At 42.4% G+C, this 19,308-nt stretch overlaps 1 protein-coding gene across 1 annotated transcript in view; it reads right to left on the minus strand.

Moving 5' to 3' along the window:
* The window catches only part of ERCC4 (ERCC excision repair 4, endonuclease catalytic subunit), a 34,854-nt gene extending 15,825 nt beyond the window's left edge, over positions 1 to 19,029 (minus strand). Inside the window, exons 1-7 of the mRNA XM_075564272.1 lie at positions 18,789 to 19,029; positions 17,472 to 17,652; positions 10,162 to 10,357; positions 9,237 to 9,444; positions 4,578 to 4,758; positions 1,750 to 1,878; positions 411 to 521 (exon numbers count right to left, since the gene is read on the minus strand). Of these exons, the coding sequence (XP_075420387.1) occupies positions 411 to 521; positions 1,750 to 1,878; positions 4,578 to 4,758; positions 9,237 to 9,444; positions 10,162 to 10,357; positions 17,472 to 17,652; positions 18,789 to 18,995 (1,213 nt within the window). The 5' untranslated portion in view covers positions 18,996 to 19,029. The remainder of the gene's footprint in view (positions 1 to 410; positions 522 to 1,749; positions 1,879 to 4,577; positions 4,759 to 9,236; positions 9,445 to 10,161; positions 10,358 to 17,471; positions 17,653 to 18,788) is intronic.
* Between the last annotated feature and the right edge of the window lie 279 nt (positions 19,030 to 19,308).

Here is a 19,308-nt window from a genome sequence, read left to right on the forward strand (position 1 = left end):
GGCGCTAGTTTCCTGGCATAACCATGCTGAAACAGAAAAGCCTTAGATCCAGATCATTTCTTTAGGGCTAGCTCAACGTCACGCCACAGAAGAGCTGAGGCTTCCTGGGAGAGAACTTGCTAAGGATATAGAGACCCATTAACTTTCTCCTTAGGGATTCTAGATTTAATGCCTGGTCAATCTATATTTATATATGGGAATTAGCTACATCTTTTAACAGAGGTCTTGAGAAACCAACCCGTAAAAACACTCCCAGTTTCATGGATGGCCAATGGCTCCACTGGGAGACAATTGGCCTCAGGGGTCACCTGGTGCTGCTGCTTCTACGTTTATAAACATTATAAACAAAGTGCTCGTCAAAATATTCATGGAGAAATTTTGAAAGCAAGTACAATCTCCTTTTTTCTTACCTGGACCACCAAGTGCTTCACTCTCCTTATTTTCTGCCTCAATTTCTTTCAGTACTTCTGATAGGGCTTCCCACTTAGGGTTGCTTTCAAGAACCAGCTCCTTTTTTGTTTCTACATAGAAATAAGAGAATCTCATTTGATTAAAATTTCTAAAGGCTTTCTAGAAAAGCGACGGATAACTTAAGATTCATTTCATAATCCTATTCCATTCCAATTCTATTCTTCATAATTCTAGGTCAGATCTTCAACCTTGAAAAGACTTTGTGATCTTAATGCGAGAAAAAAATATTCATGTCAGTTTTGTAATGTTTCAATAGAAAGTCACTAAGACATTATGTACAGTAACCAAGATGATTCTGTGTTATAACTCATATATAGTCTGCTCCACAAAATTTTGTAGAATCAGTACTTATTCCTGAAATTCATACATTTTTCCTTCTGAACATCAATAGAGGTAAACAATCAAATTTTTTATTTCTATAAGTCCTCAAATATAACATTTTATTTGAAACAATGCATTTATTTTAAAGTAGATCTTTGAACTAGGCAGGAAAGAAGTAACCCATTCTGACTCTAGTGTGAATATTGCAAACTAGCAATATTTATAATACCTTCTGTGGTGTTGAAATACAACTCACATTCACCTCATTCTAATATAATATTTATTACGCTCTTTATGCCAGAGGAAGACTGGGCTTTCTACTCCTAGAAATAGCCTCAGAAAACCAGTGAGATCGCTGTGAGTCAGCATTGACTTAGTTGCAGTGAGTTGTTTGTGTTCTTTAAAAGCTGAGAAACACTAAAATTTTTCACTAAGACTTTAAATGGCAAAAGTGGAAATTATCCTCAAGTTGAAAAATAAAAGTCAATCTATAGTTGTTGTGTAGCAGTAAAAATATTGCTTACATTCATTACCTGCAATCCCCTAGCAGTGGATCTTGAGATGCCGCGCTGAATGCTTTTTACATTGCATATGCTTCATGTAACATACACACAGTTACATTTTATACACTAAACAACGCAAACTCACTGCCGTCAAGTTGTTTCCGACTCATAGCAACCCTACTGCACGGAGTAGAACTGCCCCCGGGTTTCCAAGACGGCACGCTTTATGAGAACAGAAAGCCTCCTGTCTCTCACGCAGTGAGTGGTAGGGTTCAAGTGCTGACCGTGCAGGGAGCAGCACAATGCACAGCCCGTCTGCCGCCAGGCCCCTTATCCGCAGGCGTCCATTTCCCACATGGAGGAGGACATTTATGTTGCACTTGTTCTTGCTAAGCATTTCCATATCAAACATGGAAATACCAGACAGGATTAAAAACAAAAGCCTAAAAAATACCTTGTCCTTCTTTAATCTCCGTTTTCTCAGACATTTTACTTTTTTTACTCATTTTGGCATCGGGAACATGATACACCCTTGCTCGAGCATTTACAAACATGGAGGTACTGGAGTCAAGAAACAGCCAACCTAGTAGGAGAGGGACACAAACAAAAGTCTTCAATTTACAATGAATTTTAAGTAGTCGCTGATGGTCATATAATTTACATATACGATTGGCTGCCATCTTGCCTTTCTACCAACCAAATCCTTTCCCACTATGAGGGGACTTCAAGAAGTCCACAGGGAAAAAACAAACCATTTCCTCGTAATCTGTTCTTCAACGAACTTTTGGAAGCTCTTCTCACTGATGGGCTTGGCTGGTTTTCAAAGTGTGCGCCGCAGACCCCAAGAGGGTCTGCAGTGTGAAAACTATTTCCATGATACTACTAAGAATTATTTACATGTTTCCACTATGTTGACATTTCCCATGATGATGATGATGATACAAAAACAATGGTTGGTAACCCTGTTAGTGTCCTTACCACCAGTCAGGGCAGTAGGTCTAAAAGTAGGCCAGATTTGCTTATAAATCTTTAACTTTGAGCATATGTCCTTTTAATATTTCATGTGACAACATGGCAAGTATATCCAGGCCCTTCTGCTTGAGACCAGAGCTCACTGGTTGACTGGAGGAAGGGCACTTGTGTGATTGTCGAAGTTGTGCTGAACCCGGATACTTTTTTTTCATGAAACACCATTTTTACTTAAAGAACAAGTAACAGAAAAACATTGGGCATTCAGATTTGGGTACTTACAAGATATTTTCCTGAAAATGAACAAAATCGAGCATTTCAATTCAAGACATACAACTGACGACATTTGTTGCCAATGATAAAAGTCTGCTTTCAAGGGAAAATATGAATTTTGAAAAGCTCACTTCTGTCACTGTGTTTCGGCAGTCCTCCACTACTTAGGGACATTCATGATAAGATTAGCGATGACAATAACATGTGTAATTTTTTATGTTTATAATGTAACCAGTCAACATTTAAAGGAGCTGTATAACTCAATGACCCAATCAATCTCTTTCCAAATTACCAACGTGTGATGTTACATAATCATATAAGGATCAAAGGTATGACCATATTGTAAGATAAGAGTATTGGAATTCTAATGTAATGAAAGACAAAGTTCACTGATAGCCTTTTAGATTCCACAATCAGTAAGAACTTAGCAAGGTTTGGTTCAGTATCAAAGAATATCCACAATTATTAGAAAAGTTCCTAAGACTCTCCTTTCCTAATCACATATATGTGTACAAGGCCAGACAGTCTTATATTCCTCCACCAAAACAACATATTGCAATTCACTGAGTTCAGAAGCAGATGTGAGATCAACTGTCTTCTATTAAGCTAGACATTCAAGAGACTTGTAAAAATGTAAAATAATGCCACTCTGCTCTATACTTTTTCTTAGTATCTTTTCATAAAAATGTGATTCTTTTATTAAATGAAGGGGGAAGTGCAGAGTGGAGACCCGAGGCCCAAGTGTCGACCACTGGAGATCCCCTCACAGAGGGGTTTAGGTGAGGAGACGGGTCAGTCAGGGTGCGAGGTAGTACCGATGAAGAACACAGCTTTCCCCCAGATCCTGGATGCTTCCTCCCCTCAACTACCATGATCCGAATTCTACCTTGCAGGGCTGGATAGGACAGAGGCTGTACACTGGTACATATGAGGGCTGGAGGTACAGGGAATCCAGGGTGGATGATACCTTCAGGACCAAGGGTGTGAGGGACGATGCTGGGAGAGTGGAGGGTGAGTGGGTTGGAAAGGGGGAACTGATTACAAGGATCCACATGTGACCTCTTCCCTGGGAGAGGGACAGCAGAGAAGGGGGGGAAGGGAGACTCCGGATAGGGCAAGATATGACAAAATAACTATGTATAAATTACCAAGGGCACATGAGGGAGGGGGGAAAGGGGAGGGAGGGAGGGGAAAAAAAAAGAGGACCTGATGCAAGGGGCTTAAGTGGAGAGCAAATGCCTTGAGAATGATTGGGGCAGGGAATGTATGGATGTGCTTTATACAATTGATGTATGTATATGTATGGATTGTGATAAGAGTTGTATGAGTCCCTAATAAAATGTAAAAAAAGAAAAGAGGAGAAAAAAATGATTAGGGCAAAGAATGTACAGATGTGCTTTATACAACTGATGTATGTATATGTATGAACTGTGATAAGAATTGTATGAACCCCAATAAATTGTTTAAAAAAATGTGATTCTTTGACAGGGGATAGGTTTATCATTACTAATTTTAAATGAATCAACCTTTTCTAAATGTCTCAGCTTTGTTCCTCTATGACCAATAAGTCCAATTCACATCACTAAAGATCTTTGGGCCCTGAATATAACAGTGTGAAGGGAACCCAAATGTAGAGACACAGAGGCTAAACTCGTCTGTCTCACTATGAGTCCCTACAAGCCTCTTTTTCTCCGTAAGCTTATCCCGCTAGCTGATGAAGTCTCACACGCCTTTGCAATTTCTTTAAGGAAGATGACTTTTAGGTTAGCAACTACATTTCTACATTGCGACCTATTCCTAAGTTGGGAGACTGCTGTACTAGTCTTTTCTAGAAATTGAATGGATTTGAACATTTATTATTATACAGACGTTAAGTAGGCAGTTAATTGGTTATCAATAAGGTCTACATCTTTGTGCCATGAACACGCACATCACTTGAAGTCTTAGTGTAACATGCAGTTGATATAGTACTCCTCATACCCAATTCCTCACGAAAAATCCAACACTGTATTCAAATCAGTTTTATTTTTTATCTCCTACCTGAATTCTGACCAAAAGCCTTCTCAGATGCTCTCAACGACTCCAGAAGGTTTAGGAACGTGACGCAGTCATACTGACAGAGATATTGCAGCAAAGTTCGCAGTATCTTCAAGTCCTGAACCAAGGACTTCGTTTTGGCTCCAAGCTGGTGCCACAAAGGATCCAAGTAGTGGCGGATTGTCTACAACAAGAACAGAATTTAGTGCTGGGAAAACACATTCAATATAAGAAACAAAACCCTTTGCCACTGAGTCCATTCCAACTCATAGCAAGTCTACAAAGGGTTTCTGAGAACGTAAATGTTTATAGAAGCTGACAGCCTTGTCTGGCTCCCGTGGAGCAGTGGTTGGTTTGGTCTGAGGTCCTATGCCTAGCCTACAACAGCACCTCCAGAGTTCCTTAGTGTCCACTCTAGCTATTCTTAACACAAATGGTACTTCTAGAAACAATTCCAAAAATTTTGGTTCATCAGATCCTAATAAAGACGCTTAATTTTTCAAATGCAAAATAGTCTTACTCCTAGAATGTTTTGTGAGCTAAACCAAAATAACAAAGATCAAAACTGCTGCCATTACTTTTGAATCAGAGGACACAGTAGAACTGCCCCCTTAAGTCTCTCAGGCTATACATCTTCACGGGAGCAGAAAGCTTCATCCCTCTCCCAGAGTGGCTGGTGCCATCGAACTGCTGATCTTGCACTTAGCAGCCCAACTTAACTTATCACACCAAGAAGCTTCTGAGATTTTGGATTATGCTCACTTTGTTCTTGTTAGGTGTCATTTACCTGGTTCTGACCATTCTGAATTAGACAGCTGTATGGTTTACTGAGGTGGGGATGTCAAATTCAAGAGAAATGATGTTGCATTCATGGTCAAAAGGACATCTGAAGGTCGTTCTTGAAGTACAATTCTGTGATAGAATAGATCCCTGCATACAAAGAAATCCACTCAATAAAACTATTATTCAAATTTATGTGCCAACCACTAAAGCCAGTGATGAAGAAATGGAAACATTTTTACCAATATCTTCAATCTGAAATGGATTGAACATGCAATCAAGATGCATTGATAATTATTGATGATTGGAATGCAAAAGTTGGAAACTAGGAAGAAGAAACAGTAGTTGGGAAATATGGACTTGGTGGGAGAAAAGAAGTTCGAGATCATACGATAGAATTTTACAAGACCAATGATTTCTTTGTCACAAACATCTTTTTCAACAACACATATGACAACTATACACATAGATGTCTCCAGCTGGAATACACAGAAATCAAATTGACTACCTTTGTGAGAAAATATGCTAAAGGAACTCAATATTAGGAGCTAAAACCAAGGCACACCATCAATTGCTCAGATATCAGTTCAGGGTGAAGCTAAAGAAAATGAAAACAAGTCTCTGAGAGCCAAAATGACCTTGAGTCTACCCCACCTGAATGTCAGGAAAATCTCAAGAACAGATTTGACACGTGGAATACTAAAGGCCGGAGAGCTGATGAGCTCTTGATTTTGGATCTGTTCATGTTGGTCTTGTTAGGTGCCATCCACCTGGTTCTGAGCATTCTGAACTAGACAACCATGTGGTTTGCTAAGGCAGGACTGTCAAATTCAAGAGAAACGAAGAAAGCAAAAGGCCATTAAAAAGACAGGAAAGAAAGAAAAGATCAGAAGAGGCCCTGAAGCTTGCTCTTAACTGTAGGGTAGCTAAGGAAATGGAAGAAACAGTGAAGTAAACGCTGAACAGAAAATTTCTAAGGCCATCTGAAGACAAAGTAAGTTAAAGTGAATTGTGCAAAGATGTAGAATTATAAAACCAAAAGGGAAAGCCATGTTCATTTAATCTGAAAGAACGCAAGAAAGAAATTCAAGCCTCGAATTGCAATCTTGAAAGATTCGACGGGCATAATATTGAATGATCCAGGAGACATCAATAGGAGATGGAAAGAAATCAGTCACTGTTAACAAACAAACAAACTAGTTCCATCATTTCAGGAGGCAGCATATGAGAAAGAAGCAGTGACATGGAAAGCCGTTCAAACTGTACTGAAAGCACTAGCTAAAAACCAAGGCTCCGGAATTGATGGAATACCAAGCGAAATGTCTCAACAAGCTGAGGAAGCACTTACCGTGGATACTCAACTATGAGCCGACCCAAAGATCAGCCGAGGCACCTAATTTTACCACAAAAACTGCATTAAAAATGTGCTGGAAAACCTGGCTTATACCTGAGTATACATGGTGCTAGTCTACGCTAGGATATTTGGAAGACAGCTACTTGGCCCACTGACTGGACGAGATCTGTATTTGCGCTCAGATCAAAGAAAGGTGCTCAAGTTATAGAGCAATATTATTGATATCGCATGCAAATGACATTTTGCTGAAGATTAGTCAATAACGGTTGAAGCAGTGCATTGGTAGGGAGCTGCCAGAAGTTCAGGCTGGATTCTGAAGAAGATGTGGAACAAGGGGTATCACTGCTGATGTCAGATGGATCTTGGCTGTAAACAGAAACCAGAAGATGCTTACTGTGTTTTATTGATTAAGCCAAGGCATTTGACTGTGTGGTTCGTAACAAACCATGGATAATCTGGAGAAGGGAATTCCAGAACTTTATATTGTGCTCATGCAGAAGTTGTACATGGGTACAGAAGCAGTTGTGTGAACAGAACAAGTATTCCACTGCAAAGTTTAAAATAAGGGGACGTGTGGGTCAGGGTTGTAACCTCTCACCAGCATCAGGATTGGAGGAAGACTTATTAACAACCTTGGATATGCAGATGATACGACCTTGTTTGCTGAAAGGATTGTAGTCTTCTATCTTTTTTCCCACTTCTCATGATGTTTGTTACCTATTGGTCCAGTTGTTAGGAATTTGATCTTCTTTACATTGAGTTCCAATCCATACTGAAGTTGTCAAGGACTTTGCTTTGTTTGGATCCACAATCAATGCTCATGGAAGCAGCAGTCAAGAGATCAAATGGTGTAGGGTATTAGGTAAATGCTGCACAAGACCTCCTTAGAGTATTGAAAAGCAAGGGTGTTATTTTGAGGACTAAGGTGAGACTGACCAAAGCCCTGACATTCTAATTGCCTCAGACACCCGTGAAAGCTGGACACTGAATTAGGAAGGCTAAGGAAGAATGGATGCGTTTGAATTGCGGTGCTGGAGAAGAATGCTGAAAGTACACTGGCCTGCTCCAAGGACAAGCGAATCTGTCTTGGAAGGAATAAGGCCAGAGTGCTCCTCAGAGGCAAAGATGGCAAGACTTCATCTTACACAGTTTGGACATGTTGTCAGGAGAGTCCTGTCCCTGGGGAAGGACATCAAACGTGGTAGGTAACAAGGGAGTGAAAGAGAGGAAGGCCCTCACTGAGATGGGTTGACATGGTGGCTGCATCAATGGGCTCAGGCCTAGGAACACTTGTTAGGATGACGCAGGACTGTGCAGTGTTGCTGTGTTGTGCACAGGGCTGCTAGGGGTCGGGACTGTCTGGATGGGAACTAATTGGGGCAGGAGTAAGAGCAGCGTGGCTACACAACTGGCTGTCCACACTCGATGGATGTGGAGATGAGAGGACACACTGTTTGTAAGTATTGCAGGGTAAGAGGCATGTGGCAGGGCTGTGCCGGACAAAGTAGGGCACAGACTCCCCCAGGTGCTGGTTGGGTCAGATCATCTCCAAAAGGATAAGCTTCCTAAGAAGACGCCAGTTCGGCCACATTTACACTTGGTTACTAAGAGAAGCCCATGAAAATGCCTTGACGTCAGCAGTCAAGGGACGATAGAAACCCCCACACTATATATTTGGATTTTGGTCTTTTAGAAACATACTCCATTAAAGGATGTATTTTTTTGGTATCATCACATATTAAATTCTAGTAAACTTTAAGGATTAGAAAGCATGCAATTAGTTTTTTTAAAAAGTATTTCATAGTAAACTGACTTTCGGCGATAGACGAATAGCCTGAATACACAAAATGAAGAGCTATAATTTTCCTTTTTAATTTTTTATTATTATTTTATTTTTTATTATTATTTTAAAATCCTTTTATTGGGGGCTCTTACATTTCATCACCATCCAAATTTTCCCTTTTTAAACACTATATTTCCCCCCTTTTTAATGGCTTACTTGCAAAGACAAAGAGATTATTTAGAGTTTGAAAGAAAGGAACTTATACTTATCAAAATGTGAAAGAAAAATAAAATAGCCTGGAATTTTCAGAGTTAAGCATTTCCTGACACTGCGTTACATTTTGGACATTCCCCTATCTGTATGACTACTACCCTATAACGGAAAAATAGTATCAGTGAGAATCAAACTTCCTCGAACTAAGTTTTTAACCATTTTCTCAGTTCATAAAGTAATTTTAAGAAAGAGCTAGTTTCACATTCCTCAGTAGTGATAACGCATTCAAATTATTTTTACTTTTCTTCCTTATACTTAGTTAATTGCTTCCTATATTATTACACACCAGTTATGCTCCTATGTCAATCTATATATTTTACTAAAATGATGACGTTTTAGCAAGCCAGAGCATCTTTACATTTAAATAACTTCCATACCAGTAACTTTTTATTAAGAACACTGAAAATATTAAAATAACTTCACATGATTTAAAATGACATCATACCAAGCTTGGCTGAAAATGGAAGAGTACCTTTTCAAAAGGTTTTCCGATGGCATTTTCTAAAGACAAGTCTTCTACTTCAAGCGATGGATTGTGACCCTTCAGCTCCTTGAGACAAGCGTTTAAGATGTCCAGCACAGCCGTTTGTATGGCAAGCATGGCAGGTGTCATAGAAACATGGATTTCCACAACTTCGGGTTTGTGCTGCTCTAGAAAGGAGTTCACTGCTACATGGAACCTAAGGAGACGAAAGAGCGTTCAAACACGCTCTGGAGTTTCAACAGGCATGTCTTTCTGGTCTCAGTTGGATTTTTTAAAAATCGTTTTTGTAAATGAAATTAAGAAACAAAATGGAAAGCAAAGAGACAATGCCCCCAAGAGTAAGTTAACTTTATTTCTCAAATCTCTACTCCCTGGTACTGCCTCCTGAAATAAGGTTTAATCAAGACAGGAAAAAACTACAGCAATGATCCTGAAGTCACAGAATCAAAATACATTTTAGTGTAAGATACAAAAATGCTTGAAAATGGATACCATACATATCCCCCTAGAAATTTAAATAAAGTCCTCCAAGACTTCATACTTTATTTCCTGAAGGGGAAATTTGCAAAGCAGAAGTGGGAGTCAGCACCAGTAAACCTGCAGTCTCCCTCCAGCTGTTGGGTGCGGGTCTCCAGTGCCCCAGAGCAAAGTTAAATGAACTGACAGAATAGAGGGGCCGGCGTGGATACATGTGATGGACTACCAGAAGGTAGCTATCAAAGGGCTCTCTACTTTCCAGGGGGAAAGCAAAAAACAAAACTACTACTAATTATCACAACGATGGTGACTTTTGTGTTTATATGAGGATGCACCTGTTAGAACCTGACTTGCACCCATTGAATGTACAAGTAAACAACCAATTACAGTAGGTGCCTTCTGAGAAACCACTTCCCCCACGCTATTGACCACTGACCTTGGCCACAGATACAGCTTCCTTACGAAAAGATTCCTCATGACTCTTTCCACATGACAGAAGCCGGTGTCAAAGGCAACTGCGTTGTCTGTGAAGGCCTTAATGAAACCATGCTTATTTTTCTGTCGAAAGAGGCGCAAGATGAATGCTTCTTGACAAGACTCTATTATTCTGTGTGCTCTATAGACCAAGATGCCTGGGGAAAAAGTGAAAGTGACATTAAAGACCAGACCGAGAATTCTCACGTTTCCCTTCTTTCAACCAACCAACCAACCAACCCACCCACCCACCCACCCACCCATATTTCCTACGTGGCTTCTTGAGTATGGACAGGGGCCATTCGATGCTGGAGACATGGCCACCAAGCATAAAATGGACAGAAATTCCTGCCCTCATGGAATGCATAGTAAACATTTAGTACATTAGAAGGTGACATGTACTGAGGAGAAATTGATCACAGAAGGAATGGCATAGGTGTGAGAGGTTATTTGTGATTTTTGTTAGGGAGACTTCACAGAAGTGAGATGTGGGCAAAAGCTGGACTGAGGAGCACGTGGGCTTTTGGACAACTGGACACTGAGCGCTCCTGGCTGAGAACACGACTAAGCAAGGCCTGGGGGTGGGAGTGGGGGGGTCTGGCATGTTGGAGGATGAATCTCTGTTAGTGAAGTGGATCACTCATTTTCCATTTGTACATGTATATTTTAGAAGGATGGGCAACATCTGCATCATCTACTTGATTAATTCACTGCCCGGGATCAGAGTATATTAAATTACAAGGTATCTTAACTCATTTAAAACAAAACAGGATGATCACTACTGACATATACTGATTTGACAAACGCTATTTCTGTACAGGTATTTTCCTATGATGCAAATACTCCTGTAAACAGAATGAATCTCATTACCACAGTTCTTTGAAGAGGGATTCAAATGACATCACTGAGTCACATACACGAGAAATTATACATAAGAAGCATCCCTAGTTATAAAATGCGAGCACTGGACTAGTTCAAGTGTTTACACTTTGTCTAGGTCTGCAGGTGAACAGAGTATGGCTACTGCTTTGAGGGAGCTAAACGTCTAGGGAGAGACAGAAGCAAACGTTTTGATACAATGTGACTGGTGATAAGTTAAGGACAAACAGGATACATAAAGGTGCACAGATCTCATTTCTCCATCAACAATTCAATTATTCTATGATAATGACGCTCAGAGCTTCAGACTTAAAGCTAGACAGTTACCTTGCGTTAAATGTACTTGTGGGTTCTCTACTGCCTATAAATGTACTTGAAAGTTCTCTCTCCAGTTTCTCATCACTCCTAGGATCTGAACAATGATATTAATAGTGATCTATGAACTTTCGAGCAGTTCAGTCAACTCAATTTAGGTTCTCCTAATGGCAGATTTAAGTTTTGGATTGAGGTGGGGAGCTAAAATGCACTCTAGTTAAACAAATTATTCTTCAGGTATGGTAAAAAAATTAAGTGTTCTTTAGGAATTGTTAGATAAAGTGTTTTCAATAGTCCACTATACTCATGCAGAATTAATGTATTACTCAGAACATCTTATTTATATAGTAGGTAGGTTTTTCCTACTTTGTTAGCTTGGATTGAAGCATTACTTAAATTAAGAAAAAAGCAAAAACAAAAAGCAGGTCTCTAAAAAGAATGACCCCAATTAAAAAAAAAAGAAAGAAAATTGCTCCAAAAGGTTAAAGTTATTTTTTAGGAGGGGAGGGGGAACCAAAAAGGAATGAGAAAACTAATAAACTATTCCAAGCACTGAGTTACAGTCTTTTATTGATCTCATTTTACTTAATCATCAAAATAATATTTTGGGGGTAGGTATCATGAGTTGGCAAGCTGAGGAAGCATTGGAAGCACTCACTCATCTATGCCAGGAGATTTGGAAGACAGCTATTTGGTCAACTGCCTGAAAGAAACCCATCTGTGTAACCATTCCAAAGAAAGGTGACCCAACAGAATGCTCCAACTATCAATATCACTGATATTGCACACAAGCAAAATTTTCCTTAAGGTCATCCAAGAATGGCTGCAGCAGTACATCAACCGGGATATCATTGCTAATGTCAGATGGATCTTGGCTCAAAGTAGAGAAGACCAGAAAGATGCCTACTGTGTTTCCTTCATGATGCAAAGGCATTCGACAGTGTGGGACATAACTAACTGTGGACAGCATTGAGAAGAATGGGAATTCCAGACCCCTTCAGTGAGCTCATGAGGAACCTGTGCATGGATCAAGAGACATTTGTGCACACAGAACAGGACTGCATGGTTTAAACACAGGGAAGGTGTACACCAGGGTTGGATCTTCTCACCATATACATTCAATTTGTATACTGAGAAAATCACCAGAGAAGCTGGATCATATGAAGAATGTGGCATCAGGATTGGAAGGTGGCTTATTAACATCCTTTAATATGTACATGAAACAACCTTGCTTACGTAACGAGTTGGACTTGAAGCAACTTGCTAAAGATTAAGGATTGCAGTCTTCAGTATGGATAACAACTCAATGTAAAGAAGACCAAATTCCCCACAACTGGACCACGAGGTCCTATAATGATAAATGGAGAAAAGGTAGAAGTTGTTAAATTTGTCTTGCTTGGAGCTACAAGCAATGCTCATGAAAGCAGCAGTGAAAAGATCAAAAGACATAAAGTGCATTGGGCAAATCTGCTGCACAAGACTTCTTTAGCGTACTGAAGAACAAGGATTTACTTGGAGGACTAAGGTGGGCCTGACCCAAGCCCTGACATTACTAAGGAAGACTGAAGAAGAATTGATGCATTTGAGTTGTGGTGCTGGGGAAGAATATTGATAGTACCATGGGCTGCTAATAGGACAACCTGATCTGTGTTGGAAGAAGTAAGGCCAGTGGGCTCCTTAGAGGCAAGGGTGGCAATAATTCTTCTTAAATACTTTGGGCATGTTGTCAGGAGAGGCCAGTCCCTGGAGAAGGCCATCATGCTTGGTAACGTGCAGGGGCGGTGAAGAACAAAGAACGAGAAGGCTTCAATGAGATGGATGGACACAGAAGCTGCATCGATGGGCTCAGGCACAGGAACGGTTATGAGGATGGCACCAGGACAGGGCAATGTTTTGTTCTGTTGTGCACAGAGTTGCTATGGGTCCGAGCCGACTCCATGGCACTTAACAACATCATGACTCATGGAGTCCTGTTGGCAGTTTTATGCTTCCATCACATTTCGGATCTGACTGGGAAACAGAGAGCTTTCACTGGCAAGGTTTTAGCACCATATCATAACTAAGTGTCTCTTTCTAGTCTGTCTTAGTCTGGAAACCACACTGAAACCTGCTCAGCATCCTAGCCACGTACAAGTTTCCACTGAGTCAGTGGTGGCTGCGCATGAGCTATGCTGGCCGTGAGTCCAACCCAGCTCTCTGCGTGGAAGGTACAAGTTTACTCACTGACCCACCAATGCCTTTTCCATCTCATACTGTGCTGTGTAATTACTTATGTACACACCTGTCTCCTCTACACATTTCTTGATGATCTTACAATTAATAATGAGTGAGTACCTACTCTGTGCCGCCCATGTTAAATATTATATATATTTATGATTTCATTTCACCTTCATCCTAGGAAGAAAGTGCTATACAATCTCCAATATACAAATGAGGAAACTGAGGCATGGAGAATTTAAGAAACTTGTCACAGAGATGGCACATGCTGCAGGCGAGCTTCAACTCAGAAATGGTGTAATTTAAGAGTTCACTGTAATAGTTGTTAATCTTTCCATTTTAAGCGTCTGGGACATTCCTGCTAAATAGATGATTCTTAATAATTATTAAATGAATGAGTGTAGAAAGCAAAATCAAAACACCTGCCATGGGTCAATTCCAACTCATAGCATCCTCTACGGCAGAGCAGAGCTGCCCCATGAGGTTTCCGAGATAAATCTTGACTGAAGAATACTGGTTTACCTTTCTCTTTCAGAGCAGCTCATAAATACAAATCACCCACCTTTTTGGTTAGCAGCCGAATGCATAGCTTTTCCCACAACGCTTTTCAAGTCCCCTCATACTGGGTGCTGACAGGGGAGCAGGTGAACGCCCGGGAGTCAGGTATTTTCTGGAAGGGGACATGTTTCAGGGACTGTCCTGTGACTTGTTAAAGTTCGGGTGGAAGAGAAACAGGATTCCAGGGGACAGCAAATTTGAAGGACTTCACTGAGGGCTCATTTGCATTCAATTCGCCCAGGCAACAACAGCAGTAGCAGTTCAAGTGACATAACCGGTTTAGATTCACTCAGAAATGGCGAATGACCTGTAAGCTATACTTTGACATTTCATTGCTTCAGGTTGCTTTCTGCCTAGTTAGAAGATCCGGTCACTGATGTCCCACGGTAATGCTGACATCTAGTGGTAGTGATAAATTCAATACAATTGTTTTCCCTCATTTTAACCATTTAAAAAATAAATAAACATAGGCGTTAAGAATCCACAAACAGTAAAAGACTTCACGATGTCTCAAGCTATCTCATCACAAAAGGTCATTGCTTTTTATTTTTGCTATCACGAAATATTTACAATATACTGGCACCAAGCTAAACAATCTATTGGATCTCATGTCATCCTCAAAGTGACCCTCTACTTCAGTGGTTCTCAACCTTCCCAATGCCTCACCCCTTTAATACAGTTCCTCATGTTGTGGTGACCCCCAATCATAAAGTTATTTTCGCTGCTACTTCATCACTGTAATTTTGCTACTGTTAGCAATCAGGCGACCCCCGTGAAAGGGCTGTCCCACCCCAAAGGGGATCTAATCCACAGGTTGAGAACCACTGTTTATAGGGTTTCATAAACTTTATGCGGACAGACAGCCTCATCTTTTCCCAAGGAGCAGCTGGTGAATATGAATCTTCAGGTCAGCGGCTCAATGCCTCGTCTATGACACAATCCCAGCTCCTTACAATAACTCTCGCAAGTGCTTTTCCAGTGTAAGAAACGAGAAAGCCGAGGCTCATAAAAGTCACGGGCTGTGGGTGCAAGTAGTAATAAGCAGTTATAATGGCATTGGCACTTAATGTCAGGCGGGTACGAGGGCAAGGCCCAGGCCACAGATGATAACCATTATACATGTTGTAAGTATAGCAAATCCTCACCTCCATCAGTGGGCCATGTACCATATAAATCATTCAAGTGCCCATTCATTCATTTATTATCTATTCTACGCTCCGGGTTCTACGTTAGCTATCGTGGGAGATAACAGATTTCACGGGCTGCTACTGATGCATAGGTTAAAAGTTGAAGTTTACCCTGAGGTAGGTACTTTCAACGATAGAACTGGCAATTGAGTTCCAAAAAAATCAGCCCCTGAAGACTCTGACACACATGGAGCTGCCCCATGATTTGAGTTTGAGTTGGTGGCACTGGGACTGGCTCTGCTACACACCCCTTAGGCTGGGACAGTGAACAACTCCCGTGTTATGCTTAGGAACCTTGTTAGCTAGTAAGCTAAATAGGCAATATAATTAATTTATATATGAAAGGATAGGCATGTGTATCCATATAGCCAATAATAGCATTAAACAAACAAATAAATAAATAAATGGATGCCAACATTGGAATGGGCAGGGTATTTGGGGGACACAGAGACCTATTGAGGAAGAAAATCAAATATTTAAGGAAATATACAAAGACTATGAGGAGGCTTCAAAAGGTTCGCTGAAAAATTCTATTACCTTTTAACTCCATTTTTCAATGAACCTCTTGAAGTCCCCTTCTATGGGTAAGCATTTCAAAACTGATTAAGTTCAAGCTATTGACTTTTCAGTAGCAGCCCAGTGTTTAACCTTCCACACAGTCAGGCTTCTGCGGAACCTGCACGTACCCCAAGAAGACAAACGAGGACACAAATAAGTCCTGGTTGAAATCAGGAAAGATGCACGTCAGGGTTATTTTCTCTCCCCCTACTTAATCAACCTGTATGCTGAGCAAATAACCAGAGAGGCTGGACCGTATGAAGAAGAACACACATCAGGCTTGGAGGACGGCTTATTAACAATATGAAATATGTGCATGACACAGCCTTGCTTGTAAGGAGGGCTTGAAGTAGCCTTCGGTATGGATTGTGTCTTAACACAGAGCAAAGAAGAATCCTCACAACTGGGCCAATAAGCAACATCACAATAAATAGAAAAAGATTTAGGTTGCCCAGGATTTCATTTTACTTGTATCTACAATCTACACTTACGGAAGCAGTAGCCAGAAGGTTAAATGACTCACTGCTTTGGGCATATTTGCTGCAAAAGACCTCTTCAAAGTGTTACAAAGCAGACACGTCACACTGAAAACTAACGTGTGCCTGACCCAAGGCATGATATTGTCAACTTCCTCTTACACATGAGAAGGAGCCCAGGTGGCACAGTAGGTTACGCATTGGGCTGCTAACCACAAGGTCAGTAGGTTCAAACCCACCAGCAACTCCATGGGAGAAAGCTGAGGCTTTCTGCTCCATGCCCTACATGGCCACTGAGTTGGAACCAACTCACTGAAGGTGGGTTCATATGCATGTGAAAGCTGGACAATGAAGTAGGAAGAATTAATGCCTTTGAATTATGGTGCTGACAAAAAATATTAAATACCATGGACTGCCACAAGATCAAACAAATCTGTCTAGAAATAGAGCCACAAAAAAACCCACCCCAAACCAACCAACCAACCAACCAACCAACCAACCAACCAAAAGAAATAGAGCCACAATGCTCCTTAGAAGCAAGAACGGTGAGATTTCATGTTCTGTATTCTGGACCTGAAGAAGAATATCATGCTCCGTAAGGTAGACGGTAAGCAAAGACTCTCAATAGAGGGACTGACAAAGTAGTTGCAACAACAGGCTCAAATACAGCAACCATTGTGAGGGTGACGCAGGACCAGGCAGTGCTTTCTTCCGTTTTACACAGAATTGCTATGAGCTGATGCCAAATAACAACAGTCTTTGCTAAAGCACATTTCTGTCATAGTTTTCTCAGGCAGAGTGAAGCAGGCGGGTTCAGACTATCCATCTTTCAATTAACAGCTGAGTGCGTAACCACTGCCCCGGGGCTAAGTATTTAGTAAATATTCGTTTAGAGAAGGTCAACCTTAGTTTCATTACTTACTCAGGTGACATATTTATGGACCATTTACGATGTAGCGGATCCTGAGCATCAAGAACCAGTGCTGCCCACAAAGGTATTCTAGTTTAGAATTTAGCAAAGGAGACAAAACCAAAATAAACACATGTATTTATAGACAAATCATGACATTTCAAATTCTTACCAGTGATTAAATCTGATGGTATCCTATTGGTTAAGAAATCGACCACAAGTATTCGGCTTGTTGCAAATATAACACCCCCTTGTGTGTATACTTCATAACGGCTGTTACTTGCAATTTCATTAGTTACACGTCGAGGGAGGTGGTCAACTCCGTCCAGCTTCAGTTGACTAATAAAATATTCCTAAACAAGAACAAACCTGATTAGTAAGCTGTTTACGGTACTACTGTGTTTGAGTTACTAATAGTATTTTAACAGAAAACAGAAACAAACAAAAACATTTATACCCTTAGGTTAAAAGACATCTGCTACCTGGAAAACACTTTCCCCACCAAAGACAGGTTTACAAACCTGCATACAAGGGACGCCAGGGAACCCCTTTCCCAGGCTCTGGTTCAGGCTATATTAGGTCAGACCCCATCAACGGGTCTACACCACCCCTGTGTGTGCTGGACCCGATACTAAGCTGTCGGGGAACTTGAATAAATAAAACAGGGAGTTTGTGATCACTCTTTCCCCAGAACACCAAGCCAAAACCAAACTCATTGAGTCGAAGCTGACTTATAGTGACCGCGTAGAACTGCCCCTTGCGCTGTTTCTGAGGCTGGAAATCGTTACAGGAGGAGAAAGTCCATCTTTCTCCAACAGGGGTTTCGAACTTCTGATGCTGCGGTTAGCAGCCCAACACTCAACCACTAGGCCACCAGGACTCCTTGGGTGACATTTTCTCCAGGCCACCTGCTCTATATGGGGGCTCCCTCCCCACAGGCCGACCCCTCCCATCGTCCTTGGTCTTCCCTACATCCTTGGCTTTGGGCTACCTTCCCATGGCCTTTGATGAACCCCGTCTCCCCACCAAACCCAAAACCACTGCCGCCAGGTCCATTTCGAGTCACTGGGACGCTGTAGGCCAGAGCACAACCCTATAGGCCCCATAGGGTTTCCCGGACCGTCATCCTGACGGAAGCTGAGATCTCTTTTCTCCTGGGTGGGTTTGAACCACCGACCTATTTGGTAGCCGTCAGCCCTTTCACCGCTGCGATAGCCCCTCAGCTGCTCCTCTTCCTCCCAGCAGCGCCCCCTCCCCGCCCCCCGTCGCAATCACTCACGGCGAGGGGTCCCCCTCCTCTGCCCCAGCAGGCCCCTTCAGGCTCCCCCACTATTCTCCACCGTCCCCTCCTTCAGACGACGCCCCACACGCCTCCGAGCCCCGCTCAGCCGGCCGGGACCTCCATTCCGCTCGGGGCCCCACGTCGGCGCCAAGCCCCCCGCCCGCCCGCGCCCCCGAGTCCCCCGGGTCGGTGTCGCCGCGGCCGCACCTCCTCGGCGGGCTGCGTGTTGAGCACCAGCACCAGGCACGCCGGGTGGCAGTGCAGCCGCAGGAAGTGGTAGAGCAGCCGGTCGGCGCCGAGCCCGCGGGCGCACACCACCAGCCCGTCGGTGTGGAGCAGCTCCAGCACCAGCTGCCGCTCGTACTCCAGCAGCGGAGCCATCGCCGCCTTCCGGGCCGGCAGTCCCAGCTCCATGGACGCCCTTCCGGGGCCGCGGCCGGACGCAGCCGAAGCGAACCGAGGCCGGGCGAGCGTAGGCGGATTTAGCCGAAGAAAGCCGAGCGAGGGGAGGCGGGCGCCGGCCGAACGCCGCCGAAGGGAGTCGGGTCCCAGAAGGCTGGCGCCGAATGTAGCCGAGCGCGCTGAGTCGGCTGAGGTGAGCGTTGGCCGAGCACAGCCGACCAGGCATATTTCGTTCGCGAAGCCAGCCGAAGAAAGCCGAGTGCCAGACGAGGGCCGGGGGAACGTCGCCGAAGAAAGCCGAGTGCCAGACGAGGGCCGGGGGAAC

Source organism: Tenrec ecaudatus, chromosome 12 (genome assembly GCF_050624435.1).
Source record: "Tenrec ecaudatus isolate mTenEca1 chromosome 12, mTenEca1.hap1, whole genome shotgun sequence".
NCBI classification, from domain to species: Eukaryota; Metazoa; Chordata; class Mammalia; order Afrosoricida; family Tenrecidae; genus Tenrec; species Tenrec ecaudatus.